The following is a 14,378-nucleotide window of genomic DNA, read 5'->3' as shown; positions in this document are numbered from 1 at the left end:
GTAGATCCCTAAACTCTCAAACCATTTGCATGTAGCATGCATACTAGCACATCTAGTCACCTTCGGTTGCCAAAGCCATGGATGAAGATTGGGCCGATCAAGGTAGCATGTGTTGCCATGTACTGCAAGAGCCATACTCCCTGACGTGGTAGAGGCATGTGATACCTGGAGTGTACGGTAGAGGTATGTGATACCTGGAATGCTACATCAAGCGGTAGTGGGAATGCTCCAAACTCAGCCAAGACTATCTCTAGTGAGCATTGAGAGACGGTCCCTCAATATGATTTGCGCCTCAGTCCACTAGCAAGTCTGTCGTGTCTTTGGCTCAAGTCCTCGTCTCCGTGAGTCCTGCTGATGGTCGGTGCTGTCTGGCTGGAAAAAATCAATGATATGCTGTGAAAGGAGTCTAGATGTGCGCTCTGATCTCGGCTACGTAGCTGCGACTTTGTGTGTCGGATGACCTCATGAATGAAGGCTACCAAGCATCTTTGATTTGGGTAAGAGAGGAGATTGGATAGGGGACCGAAATCATCCCTAGAGAGAGAGAGAGAGAAGCACAGGGGCGAGGCGGGGGTGGGATGAGGGAGAGGCGGTAGGTGGCCTAAGGGAGAGGCAGATAGGAGCTGAGGGGAAGGCGGGGATGGGCTAAGGGCTAGGCAGGTAAGAGCTGAGGGGGAGGTGGGAGTGGCCTGATTAGGCTAAGGGGGTGGGACATGAGAGAGATTAACGCCTTCTAGTGGCCTCACGAGCCTATGAGACACGGTACAATCAAAGTCATATCTCATATGAGCTACAATGGGCTGATGTGAGGGCTCACAAAGGCCTTTAATAGACCCAATGCATGGGTTTTATCTAGAAAAGGTAGCCGGGAGGGGGGCGAGGGATCTACTGGGGCCCTTGTTGAGCGCTATACTAAGAACTCAAAAACTAGAACTCAAAACTGAGAATCTCGAGAGGAAGTAGGCGATGTGATCAACTATGATCTTGGTGCTTGTGTAGTTCTTCAATGGGATACGACGATATCTTGTATCTACCTCTTTCACGTCATCTCTTGCTGTGTTGTGGGTGTGGCCTCCATTATCCTTAAGCCATCTCAAGAGTGATATCTCGACTCTGACAGTCTCCTCTCAGTAGACCATGACAGGCTGGACTTCATCATACGTGCTCTGGTCTATCTCGACCCATCATACGTGCTCTGGTCTATGCATGGTCTTTACTCCTCGTCGCCTCTTCCCGCTAAACCACTCTACCCTCATATCAACTAGCTGCTCCTCCTCCACACCATGATGTCTTGGTGTTGAATGATGTGCCACTGTGTCCAGTCGAGCTCTATCTCTCGTGTCACCGTCATCTTCTGTTGTCTAATCTATCTCAACAGAGTCCCTCTATATTTCCACTTCTTGATCAAGTAGAGATCGATGCAGACTTGATCATGGAGATGTATCAAATTGAGAAAGTGGTTCAAATCCTTGAAAAAGACAATGATATCGTTCCTAAATCTCATAGTACACTCGGCATGTACATTGTAGGCACTCCTCCATTTCCACCTCCTTCAATGTGCATAGCTATAGATCCGCTACTCTCTAGGCATGCGTGTGGCTTTCCATGTCTCCATCTGTAGCTAGTTAGATGAGACTTGTAGTTGCCCAATGGCAATCCTCAATGCATGCGAGACTCTTTTGTCCACCAGGTATGGGGTCTAATAACCACTCCATCCTTAGATCCTCTCAAGAAGTGATCGCGAATCACGATAGAATTGGATCTTGATGGGAAAATCTAGGTCCCCCCCTGGACAAAGTCCATGACACATACAGATGTAGTAGATCCAACCCTATGATACTATTGATCTCATGTCGTGGGATCAAAGAGAGCAGGACACCCAAATTGTATTGAAAATTTGAGAGTTGACCCATCTGAATACCTTCAATGGTAAACCATCTAGACGTATGTGCATACCAATCCATGCTAATCTTTCTATCAGCTAGTCGTCTGGATGACTCTAGTGCCAATCTCGGTAGTCTCCAACAATGAAGCCACAAATCCAATGAAGGTGTGTCATTGTATGAAAAATGGTGTCGATCTGGAGTGGTGTCATGGCAAAGTTTGCCTATACTATGTAATGTGGGATTGAGGGCTTACTCTAAATCATCCGAGATTCCCTAAATCTTCTCCACTCAATCATCGAGAGATTACTCCCCTAGAAGGGTGCTGCATACATAGCTGCGAGCCTAACTAGGGTATAAGACAACCATCCCTTAGTCGAGGGATCGTGGATATGTGCTTGAAAACACAGTCACTCTAGTTGAGCCAAAACTTCGTGATCTCTCATAAGCTTTGCCCTAGCTATATGAATGATCGCCGTGAAAACTAGTACTGTGAAAACCACCCCTAAGTAAGTCTTCGCAAATCACTATCTGACCACACCTTTCCACATCTATTCTTCACCAATTAAAAAACAAACAAGCATAATGATGATGCATTTCAAATGGCAACTGAAAAAACATATCACATACATAGTGACGACCACTATGCTAACGCAACATATTGCTCTTCTAACTTGCTTGAAGATCTAAAAACCAACTTGTGGTTTGCAAAAAACAATTGCAATAAGAGGAATTCTATGGAAGATATGCACACGAAATATAAACTAGCCTAACAAACTAGTTAATGGAGCTGATGGGATTTTGATGTCACAACAATAATGACATAGTATGTATGAAATTTCCAACCAAGGATCTGGGAACATATACAATGTATGAAACAAGGACAGATACACAAATAACATAAACCCCAAATGGATACTCATCTTCCACTCAATAAAGGAATAGAAGTCTGTCAATAAAAAACTAGCATTCCAACAAGGAAACGAAGTCCCTCGTGCAGCAAGGACAAAAGATAGAGCTCAAGGCTTGCGTTCTCGATTCACTAACATGGATTTGCATACATATCATTATCCAAAGTTACAACCATAGAGAATGTGTACTTGCTTGATCTTATATCAAACAAACACTTTGTCATAGATGCAAATGTGCGTAAGGAGATGCAATGGCTTCAAAATCCAGCATGCTGGGAAACACATACTGCCAATTTCACTCGATCTTTGACAAACTATTGCTGTGCACCACCCGATACAATTAAATAGTAACTTGAGATACACTTGTGAGAATCATTAGCCGACTGGACCGTACAAAAGGAAAAATTCATATAATTTTAACTAACAAATTTTAGGTCCTAAGTTCAGTTCGTGTGCACAAACTCAACTTTCAACTTAGGCACTTGTAATACCCCCCCTAAAGCCTGCAAAAAGGTTTATATACCTTTGTAAGACTAGACTGCAAAAAGGTACTTAGTTTTCTCAAAGTGATCCAATTTACATCGAAGAATTTTGCATCAACAAAACGAACAGAGCATTTGAATTTTAGGCATTTTGCAGTTACAAATATTTTAACTTAATAGACTTGGAGCTGAAAACGTAACCTGTTGGCCACGCATTCATAATTGAAATAATTGTATAGTTGCAGGGTACAGTTCAAAATTTGTAAACAATAAAGCTTGGATTTCAAGATTACAAAATATTAATGAATAGCGTGTAGAAAACAAACACAAGAAAAAGAAGGGTCACATCGCACGCTAATTTACTCATTAAAATTACACATTCAAATTACAAGCCACTGAAAATTGAATTTAGGTGGGAAGAGCTCGTAATAGATCAAGTGCAAGCATCCACTGATGACTTCCAGACCTCACAAGTCTTTGCAGATGTGTTACAGCACCAGCCCTGAGTAAAGCAGGGTGATTCTCGTCATTCATGCCAATATTGTACAGAACCGAAAGAGCAGCTTCACGAGCCTTAGGTGTTCCTTTATCAAGGAGTTCCACAAGAGGGAATATCCCTCCCAAATCAGATATAGCCACCACATAGGCTTCTATACCTTGAGAGACTATGTCCCTTAGTTCCATAACAGCTACTTCTTGAACAACAGAATCTGACGAAGTTGTGATCTCATGGACTAGCCTGGGAATTTTGTCATGCAAAGTAATTTCTAGTTCTATGGGTACATCAACCTTGGTGGTAGCCCCCACTAGCCTATCGAGTTTAAAAAGACATGCGGAAACTAAATCCTTCACGTGCAAAGGTATGCCAGACTTCAGAACCCTTGCCAGTAAAACTGCAAAATTTTTACAGTCGATTGAATTCCTTACTTTATCAAATGTCAGAAGCTTATTCAAAAGTCGAGATGCTGCAGCAACAGCAGCCCAAGTCTCTTCTCTTTGGATGATGTCCTGAGGATCTGACACATCACTTTCTTCTGCAGCACGCCAGATTGTAAGGGTCAATCGCTGTGCTATGAGAAGTAAATGTAGAATTCTCAGAAACCTTTTCCTTGCATTAGAGAAGGGAAATTATCAAGTTACTGTGTGACTACACTCAGGAATTCTCAGAACAAAAAGACTACCTCTTTTGTCCAAGAAATATGATATAATACAAGGAGATTGTGCAAAAGTTGACAATGATGATGCCTATTTTCTTCTAAAAGCAGTGTTGGCTTCATGCTTTGCCAAATACCAAAACTAAATACTACTTTCAATTCAAGCCCACATTGAAGGCTAAGAAAAAGATCAAGGGGATGCACCTCCTTCCAAATTTAAGTCAAGCAAATATTTCAGACCATGCTCCACCCCTGCTTCAACAATGCGCTCGGCATGCTCTTGTTTTATGGCCAGATTCTCCAACACACAAGCGGCCTTTTCTTTACGGAAGGGAGTTGCAGTCGCTAATATAGCAACAAGTGCTGGGACACCATTTGTATTGATAATTTTGTCCCTGAGATGTTGATTTCAAGGATTACTAGACAAAAGTAGGAAAGAGAAACTGGAAGATAAGAATTGATCAACTACTGCATGATGAATATATAAACAGGAAAATGCCCTCATGGACAACCTTGAATCACATTTGCGCATGGACATTTCCTCCAAAATATCTTCTGCTTCTTCTTTAGTGGCTGCCGTTGCACTCTTGGATTCTGCAATATCTACAAGGCTTGGAAAGGCCCCCGACTGAATCTGTGAAGAAGCAGAAAATTCTGTGAAGACCCATGATCATGGTACCACAGAGTTTGAAGTTGCAAGACACAAAAGTAGAGACTCACCATTGCCCTAACCTCCTCGCCTGTGTGTGATAGACGAGCCAATGCAATAAGAACCTGCTCAGAGAAGTCTTACTTCAGCTTCCACAGATGAAGCTAACAAAAACAAGTTTTTTGCACAAGGGAGCTTGTGTTATTCTCTATTTAACGAGGCTAGCACAGGAATCACGAGGAAGGAAAGAAAGGAACTAGAAGGATGAGAAAAAAGAGAGAGTACGAATTTGGAAAAAGGTCTATTGGCAGAGCATGAAGATAAAATATTAACCTTGTCTTTCACAAAATCAGGAGCATCATCGGCCTTCAGAACTTCCACAAGGGCAGGTACAGCTCCGTGCGCATCAATAGATCTCCGTACTTCATAGCTGCAGCCATCCACCAACACTCAAGCGGGTTTTCCTTCAGGATTCCAGTACAAAATGATTTTCATCTCTTAAAACTTCAAATGTTAAAACCTCCAATACAAAAGATTGAAGCAGTAGTATCTGCTTATGATTATGTATCTCACCTTTCATTTTTCCAAAAAAACAAAATAAAATCTCTCCAAAAGGGGACTGAACTATTTGTATCCCACTGCTGCATATATCCTATGTTTCAAGTCTTTATGGTTGAGTTGGGAAGGCATGCTGCTAATCTATTAAAACTTTGCCAACCTCTTCAAGGATCTCAAATAATGTATAAGAGAAGAAACTCATTTGGACATTTGTTTGCCTTGACTTTTAATCCCCCCTTCCCCCTCTTTATATTTCCTGCATCTTCACTATTAATTTCTCATTTTTTCTTCATCCTCAAGTGTACCACATACTTGCTTCTGAACGCTTTTGAAACAACCATATGAGGTCTGTCAGAATTGCAGCCTCTGTGAACTCATTTGACCCGCTACACTTGTATCTCCAAAAATCCCCTCTCCAAAACTACGCTCCCTAGATTAGAGAGCAACAAAATTCTCATCACTTTCGACCAACCTATTTAAAAAAATGTTGCCCTCCTCTAAGATCCTGCTTTCCTCAAGATTTTTGGGTACCACAGCTTTCCTCCTGGCTATAGTAATTTTGAACATTCTTTTCAATCAAAGGCGAGAGTACATAGTCTTGGGTCCCATTTACACCGTAGACTACAGAGGCCAATGATTCCTTTATTAACACATCTGCTATGTGACTCGATAATTGCTGCAGGGTACCTCCTTTTTCTGCTAGACTTATGACCACTCAATCGAAGCTGCTCTTGTAGGTGATACCCCAGTCCCCCTCCTCTCATGACTTATCAACAGTAAATGTGTCACATGTGTCGATCCTGCATAGAATAAAATAGCATGACCATTGACAACAATAGACAGGCACTTTGAGCACATAACTAGGTCTAGCACAAAAGCAACATCCAGGAATTTTGAATTCCACATACATTGAGTAACTTGTGTCTTCACAACCATTGTGCACCAGATGGCACTGAAACTGGACAGGAAACCAAAGATATGTCCGATTGCCCCATCCACGACATAGGAGGCCCATCAAAGTACCATGTCAGCAGATGATCAAGACATATCAACCAGTTCAATAATGAAATAATAGGATTCAGTAGGTAGATACATAGTAGCAACTTGCAATGCCTTGACCAGATTCAATGGTGTAAAATGTGTCTATGCGACCCTTGGAGGCTATTGGGGTCTTGCCACACTTGAGCAGCAGAGTAGAAGCTCGCAGAGTAGCCTGCCAGACCTTCCAAAGCCATTTTAAGACACCCTTGAGAAGGAGATCTTCATGTTCACATAGCTTGGAAAGAGCAGTTGGAACCTTTCATTTGCAGCTCTTGGATCTTTCAACATTACAAAAAGAAAATAAACATAATGAGGACATCCAACGGGAGGATTTGAAGAACACTTAAAAACTCCCTCACCACATCACAACGCCCACCGATATACTTCCTGGCCACTAGGATGATCTTCTTTGAGTCCTACACCTTGGCATGCCAAATGAGTGGATGCCTCTATATCTCCTTACTACACTGCAAATTGGCTCGAGTAAGACCTACTTGAAGATGCCTCCACGCCATCACCATGCTCCAGATCATTGGTAGGCTCTTCCTAGTAAAGAGGACTTCTGAAAACTGTGATAGGGAAGCCAAATCGCAATAGCAGGTCTGAAATGTATCAGGTGGCTCTCTAAAAAGGTTGTTGTACGTGAGCTGGAAGCCAAGAAGCTGCTCGTAAAAGACTCTGTTGGAGGCGGTTATGCAGCAGCAGCCTCAGAATAGCTCGAAAAAGACCTCGAACTTTTGCCAAAAATGCGTGCAGGTGCTCGGCTCTGCTGCAGCAGCCTAGGAACCCTAGGTTCGGCGATGAAGAGCTTCAAAATGGCTTCAAGGAACCACACCTGGAAGCGTTTGTGTAGACCAGGGCCGCCTAAAGCTCCAGAGGGACTCGAATGAAGGTGCTTGGCTGTGAAGAAAGAGGCGGCAATGGAGGCAGCAAGCTATGGAGAAGGAGGCTGCAGGCTGTGCAGTGAAAGGAGGCAGCGAATATGACTCCGGATATCACTCCGGATCCCTTTCCAGGTGACCAGAAATCAAGAACAAAGGAGGTGGTTGACACTTGGTTGCACAAGTGGCAAGTACACTTCCAATTTCACCCCTATCCAGACGAGAAAAAGATTCAGCTAGCAGCAGGGTTTATGTCAGGTAAAGCCTTGCTTTGGTGGAAAGAACTTCAGCCTAAGCCTGACACTTGGACAGAATTTGAGGGTATCTTCAGGAAGGAGTTCCTGAAGAAGGAAGATGACTACGATATCGTCGGCAAGCTCAAGGCCCTCGATATGTCAAAATTGTTTTGAAGTTTATCTTCAGAGATTTAGGGATCTGCAAACCAGGGCCACCAAAATGGATCCTGTAACCTTGTTAGGTTTTTTCGTGGATGGTTTGCCAGACTCCTATAAGTTACAGATTAAGAATAACAAGTGCACAACATTGCAGGAGGCCATGACATATGCGCGCATATATGATGATACCATGGCCGGAACCAAGGCAACCACAGTTACCGAGACCAGCGGAAAGAACAAACGCAAGTTCTTTCAGCATGCGACTGGTATTGGGGAGACGAAGTCTACGGACAACGCCTCCAGGAAAAGCTTAACTCCTGCGAAGAATGGTAAGGCCCGTTTCCTTCGCACTCTCAGGCTCAAGAAAGAGGGCCGGTGTTTTTATTGCGAGGAGCGGGGCCACACGAAGAATGAGTGTCCTAAGCGGAAGAACCAGAGATTGGTGCTAGGACCGAAGCTCCAGGCAGGTCCACGTACCGCAGCCAAGGGAGCCAACCAGGTTACGATGACAGGTATTTCAGTAAATGTCATTACCTGCCCCCTTTCTTGCAATTGTACCTTTAATACTTCGTTGTTTGGTTCCCATGATCTTTTCCGAGTTTATGGAGAAGTTAGGGACCAACAGGTTCACATTCTCTTTGATCCGGGCAGCTCTCACAATTTTGTTAATTACAAATTTGTGCAGAAGATGGGGCTGTCCACAGTACCTAGCGACCACACCTACGAGGTGCAGCTTCCAGCTGGGAAGCAGTTTTGGGATCGCAAGGTTGAAGCGCTTCCCATCCGGATTCAACCCTACACGGGAGCTCTCACATGTTATGTTATGCATCTAGAGCATGTAGACTTGCTGATCGGGATAGAGTGGTTTAAAACCCACAATATCCAGATCGGATGGACGGAGCATACACTTTCTTTTGTAGACAAAGGCACCCAATTTTGTATTCAGTGTGATAAGATTATCCCTTCTCAGGGGCCTATTGTATCTGCGATGCAGCTTCGGAATATATTGAACACTTCTCATTATGATGTCTATCAGTGTGTTTTGATTCCACTTTCTTCATTTATTGTTTCGGTAATTAACAAAAATGAATTAAGTGTGTTTGAACACCGAGAATTGAGAACGTTGTTAGATAATTTTAAGGACGTATTCCCAGCTCAACTGCCGGAAGGTTTACCTCCAGAAAGGGCAGTAGATCATCGCATAGACTTAGTCCCAGGGGCTCAACCTATCAGTGTACCACCGTATAGTACCACCGTATAGGATGAGCCAGGTAGAGGAGGATGAGTTAGCTACCCAGCTTCAGGATTACCTGAATATGGGCTATATCCGCCCAAGTAAATCTCCTTGGGGTGCACCTGTCCTATTAAGAAAGAAGAAGGATTCTTCCTGGAGAATGTGTATAGATTATAAACGACTAAATAAAGTTACAATTAAGAACCGCTATCCTTTACCTCGTTCTGATGATTTGATAGACCGTTTGGCCGGAGCGAAGTATTTCACTAAGATTGATTTGCGTACGGGTTATCACCAAATCCGTATCTATGCTAAACACATAGATAGGACCGCATTCCGGACTAGGTATGGTCATTACGAGTTCCTCGTATTACCTTTTGGTTTGACCAATGCTCCTGCTACTTTTCAGCAGATGATGAACGATTTGTTCAGAGATTATCTGGGCAAATTTGTTGTAGTGTTCTTAGATGATATCTCGGTATATAGTAAAACGCTTGAGGATCATATAGGACACCTTCGGGTTGTCTTACTTGTTCTAAGACAGCATAAGCTTTATGCCAAGATGAGTAAATGTGACTTCTTTATGAAGGAGATCATTTACTTAGGACACAAGATTTCTTCTGAAGGTATTAGCATTGATCTGGATCGTATCCAGAAGGTTTTAGAATGGCCTATCCCTCAGACTGTGAAACAACTTCGCTCTTTCCTAGGATTTACAGTATTTCTTCGAAAGTCAGTCCGTGATTATTCACAAATCACGGTACCCTTGACCAACATATTGAAAGGTCGTGGACGCAGGTCTACTTAGCCGATCCCTTGGAATGATGCAATGAACAAGGCTTTTGAAACCTTGAAATTATCTATCAAGGAAGCACCCGTTCTTGCATTACCCGATCCTACCCGGCCTTATGTTTTAGAGGCCGATGCGAGTGATTATGCGATTGGGGCAGCTCTATTCCAAGAGGGCAGACCTGTAGCTTTTGAGAGTAAGAAGCTAGACGACACTCAGTATCGTTGGCCCACACTCGAGAAGGAACTTTATGCGGTAGTGTATGCTCTCAAGGTTTGGAGACACTACTTGTATGGTTCAAAGTTCCTTGTATTGACTGATCACCAGTCAATTAAGTATGTGTGTGATGGATCAGACTTGAGAGGAAGGAAAGCCAGATGGGCAGAGTTAATGCAGGATTTTGATTTCGAAATACGTTATCGTAAGGGTTCGTTGAATAGTGTGGCGGATGCCTTAAGTCGAGTTAAGTTTGTAAATGCTTTGTCATTTACGGAAATATCCTCAGACCTATTTCAATCCTTGAGAGGGCTATACGCAACTGATAGTCATTTCAGTTCTTATTGGCAGAAAGTCCAGGATGGGAATTCCATGGTTGACCAGGACTCAGGGATTGTGCCACCTAGGATACAGGCGGCGGGAGGTCAGTGGATGATTAGGAACGGCTTGCTGTTCCGGAATGAAAAGATTTGTGTGCCTGATGTTCTGGACCTAAAATCCAAGATTCTCTGGGAGTGTCATGATGCTCCTAGTGCGGGACATCCAGGTATACATAGGACTCTGTCTCTTGTGAAGCATACCTTTTATTGGCCTAAGATGCGTGCATTCGTAGAGAACTATGTGGTAGGTTGCCGAGTTTGTCAAGTTACTAAGGCTGAACGCCTTAGGAGCGCGGGCTTATTACAGCCATTACAGATTCCAGGTAATAAATGGGAGAGTATTTCCATGGATTTTATTACTGGTTTGCCTCGTACGCGCAAGGGTCATGACTCTATTTGGGTCATAGTTGACCGTTTGACAAAAATGGCTAGATTCTTACCTACAAGAACAACTATTTCAGCTGTTCAGTTGGCTCACGAGTTTGTGGACCACTTGTTCAAGCTGTATGGTTTGCCATCTGACATAGTCAGTGACAGGGACTCAAAGTTTACAAGTAACTTTTGGACACTTGTATTTGAGAAGTTAGAAACTACTCTAAGTATGAGTTCCTCAGATCATGCACAATCTGATGGCAGTACAGAAAAGGTCAACCAGTTGGTTGAAGACATGCTTCGGGCATATGTATCTAAGAGACAGTCTTCATGGGAAGATTATCTACCCATGATTGAATTTGCTTACAACAGTGCAAAGCATTCTAATACAGGTTATAGTCCTTTTATGCTTATGTACGGGTTTCAACCTAAGTCACCAGTTATGGTAGGATTCAAAGGAATTCAAAATGATGCTGCTAAGAACTTCTTGCAAGACATGCAGGAAATGTTGCAGTTTGCCAAGGAATCTATTAGAAGTGCCCAAGATCGGGACAGATTTTATGCTAATAGACATCGTTCACCTAGAGAGTTCTCTGAAGGAACGATGGTATATTTGAGAATTCCTAAGGAATCCAAGAGCCTAAGTACTGGTTTGGTTCCGAAATTATCCCCCAGATACTGTGGCCCATTCAAGGTCATTAAAAGAATTGGACCAGTTGCATATCGACTAGAATTGCCTCCTGATGTTAAAGTACATCCAGTCTTTCATGTCAGTAGACTGAAAGAAGTATTGGGTGCTGATGATCAAATTGTTTCTCCTCATGAGATTATAGAAGTTACAGATTTAACTTTTATTCCTCACGAACCTGAATCTATTCTTAAATTCCGTGAAAGACAGATTCGAAATCGTACTATCACGGAATACAAGATTAAGTGGAAGGATCGTGTTGAGGAGGATGCAACATGGGAGACATTACAAAACCTCCAAAGAACATTTCCCGATTTCTTAGCGAACTCAGGAGTGAGTTCTTAGAGGAGGGGGAGTATGTCATGTGCACGGATTGGTATCTGACGTGTACTAGTTACACAGAACTAGCTCAGGTTAGCTTGGGGAGGCTTAGAGCTAGGCAGGCTTGATTCTCGGGTTGAGTGGCAAGGGTACGAACTATTTATAGGTCTTCGCTATTTTTGGCGCCGGGGCCCGAGTCTATAAAAGAGGCCCAGGGGGTTCAGTTCTCGGTGTGCAGTTGGGAGCAAGTCTCGTTCCCAGGTGCTAGGTCTGATCCTGGATTGTGTCGCGGACGCGCGCCTGCATCTTAGCGTAGCCCAAGGCCCAGTGGCAGATCCAGGGCTTCACAGCGCCACCTGGTGGTATGGGACACCAGGCTGGTTTGGGATCTGATTGGGAGTTCGTGCCAGTAGCTCAGCTCGTGGCTCGGGGGGACATCTTCTGATTCGGGATCACATCCCGTAGATGTCACGGTTGGGTGGTGAGCAGCCTGCTCAGTTCTGATGTTGTATGTGGTTATTTTGCAGATCAGGGGTTTCAGGAGTGCTGGGATGTGTCAATCGGCTAGCACTAAGGTTACCCAAGATGGGAAAATAAGTTTTACAGAAGAAGCTGAGGTGCAAAGACAACTGAAAGAATACCTCAAGCGAGGACAGATTCAACGAAGTTTTTCACCTTTTGCTTCGCCAGTGATATTAAAGAAAAAGAAAGATGATACTTTTCGTCTCTATATAGATTACAGAGCATTAAATAATATCACTGTTAAGCACAGGTATCCGATGGCTCGGATCGATGATTTGCTAGATGCATTCCATGGGGCCGTAATTTTCAATAAGATAGATCTTAAGTGTGGCTACCATCAGATCGGTATTAGAGCCGAGGATATGCATAAAACCGCTTTCAAAAGCAGGTTTAGTCATTATGAGTTTTTTGGTAATGCCCTTTGGACTTACCAATGCTCCAGCTACATTCGTCATGCTTATGAACGATTTACTACGTCCGTATATCAAAAAGTTTGTAGTACATTTTATTCACGATATTCTAGTATTCAGTAAAAGTATTACTGAGCATCGTGAACACTTAAGAATAGTGTTTCGTAATTTGAGGAAAGCCACTCTTTATGTAAATAAGAAGAAAACTATACTGTGTATGGTTAGACTTGAATATTTAGGATTCATAATTACTCCAGAGGGGGTAGAAATGGATCCAAAGAAAGTGGCTGCGATACTAACTTGGCCAATCCCTCAGAGTTAGACCGCTTTGCGATCATTCTTGGGATTTGTCCAATTTTATCAAAGGCATATCAAAGGATATTCCGAAATAGTATCGCCATTGACTGATCTGACCTCAGATAAAGTACCTTTTGTATGGGGACAGAATCAACAAGAAAGTTTTAACACCATAAAACAAGCTGTGGTCACAGGACCGGTGTTAAAAATAGTTGATCCCCAGAAACCATTGTTCCTCGAAACCGATGCAAGTGGCATTACGGTAGGAGTAGTTCTCCTCCAAGAGGAAAGGCCAGTAGTCTTTGAAAGCAAGAAGCTTTCTCCCTCTCAAAGAAATTGGCCAACTCATGAATTAGAGTTGTATGCTGTTGTCCATGCTTTGAAAACATGGCGACATTATTTGTATGGATCCAAGTTTTATGTGGATGTTGATCATGATACTCTAAAACATTTTTGTAAACAACCTGACTTGAGAGGCCGCCAAGCTAGGTGGGCAGAACTCATGCAGGAGTTTAATTTGACGATTCGGTACCGAAGAGGGAAGGATAATAAAGTTGCTGATGCATTGTCACGCATTATGCATAACATGAGTTTCACGGTGTTAGAGAGTGCTCTAATGACCGAGATTAGAGAAACTCAAAAGGTGGACGAGTTCGTCCAGAGCCTATGCCCTAAGGCTCATGTATTGAAACCCGGGGAAAAGGATGACCTTGCATCCAGAAAAGGCCAAACTTATGCAAGATATGCCATAAGGGATGGTATGCTGAAAAGAAATGGAAAGGTAGTAGTACCTAATCAGAATGATCTCAGGCAGAGAGTCATTCGACAGTGCCATGATAGCCCATGTGCGGGACATCCAAGAATCGAGAAGACATATGATCTCGTGAAGTGAGATTTCTTTTGGCCAAAGATGAAAAAGCACATTCATGAATATGTGACACGTTGTTTTTCGTGTCAAGTAAGTAAGGCAGAACGGGTGAAGCCACCCAGCCTTTTACAACCCTTGGAGATACCACTAAGTAAGTGGGAGAGCATTTCCATGGACTTTATTGTAGGGCTGCCTAGGACACAAGGTGGATATGATTCTATCCTTGTGGTGGTTGATCGTCTTACCAAGATGGCTCACTTCATTCCAACTAGAGAATCTATTAGTGCCCCGTAAGTGGCGGATTTGTTTGTTAGACATATATTTCG

At 43.1% G+C, this 14,378-nt stretch overlaps 1 protein-coding gene across 3 annotated transcripts in view; it reads right to left on the bottom strand.

Moving 5' to 3' along the window:
* Nucleotides 1–3,533: 3,533 nt before the first annotated feature.
* The window catches only part of LOC147894140 (ARM repeat superfamily protein), a 48,053-nt gene continuing 37,208 nt past the window's right edge, over nt 3,534–14,378 (bottom strand). Inside the window, exons 6-10 of one of the 3 annotated variants that reach the window (XM_087384558.1) lie at nt 5,413–5,509; nt 5,151–5,204; nt 4,943–5,064; nt 4,635–4,825; nt 3,534–4,310 (exon numbers count right to left, since the gene is read on the bottom strand). In XM_087384558.1, coding sequence (XP_087240684.1) covers nt 3,685–4,310; nt 4,635–4,825; nt 4,943–5,064; nt 5,151–5,204; nt 5,413–5,509 — 1,090 coding nt within the window. In that variant the 3' untranslated portion in view covers nt 3,534–3,684. The remainder of the gene's footprint in view (nt 4,311–4,634; nt 4,826–4,942; nt 5,065–5,150; nt 5,205–5,412; nt 5,510–14,378) is intronic. The other 2 variants (XM_087384560.1, XM_087384559.1) reach the window with 2 other exon arrangements.

The sequence above is a fragment of the Dipteris shenzhenensis genome, chromosome 14 (genome assembly GCF_047967505.1).
Source record: "Dipteris shenzhenensis isolate YYH24624 ecotype China chromosome 14, Dip_SZ_1.0, whole genome shotgun sequence".
Lineage (NCBI taxonomy): Eukaryota > Viridiplantae > Streptophyta > Polypodiopsida > Gleicheniales > Dipteridaceae > Dipteris > Dipteris shenzhenensis.
The sequence above is the reverse complement of the archived record's forward strand: the minus strand, read 5'-3'. Positions and strand labels throughout refer to the sequence as shown.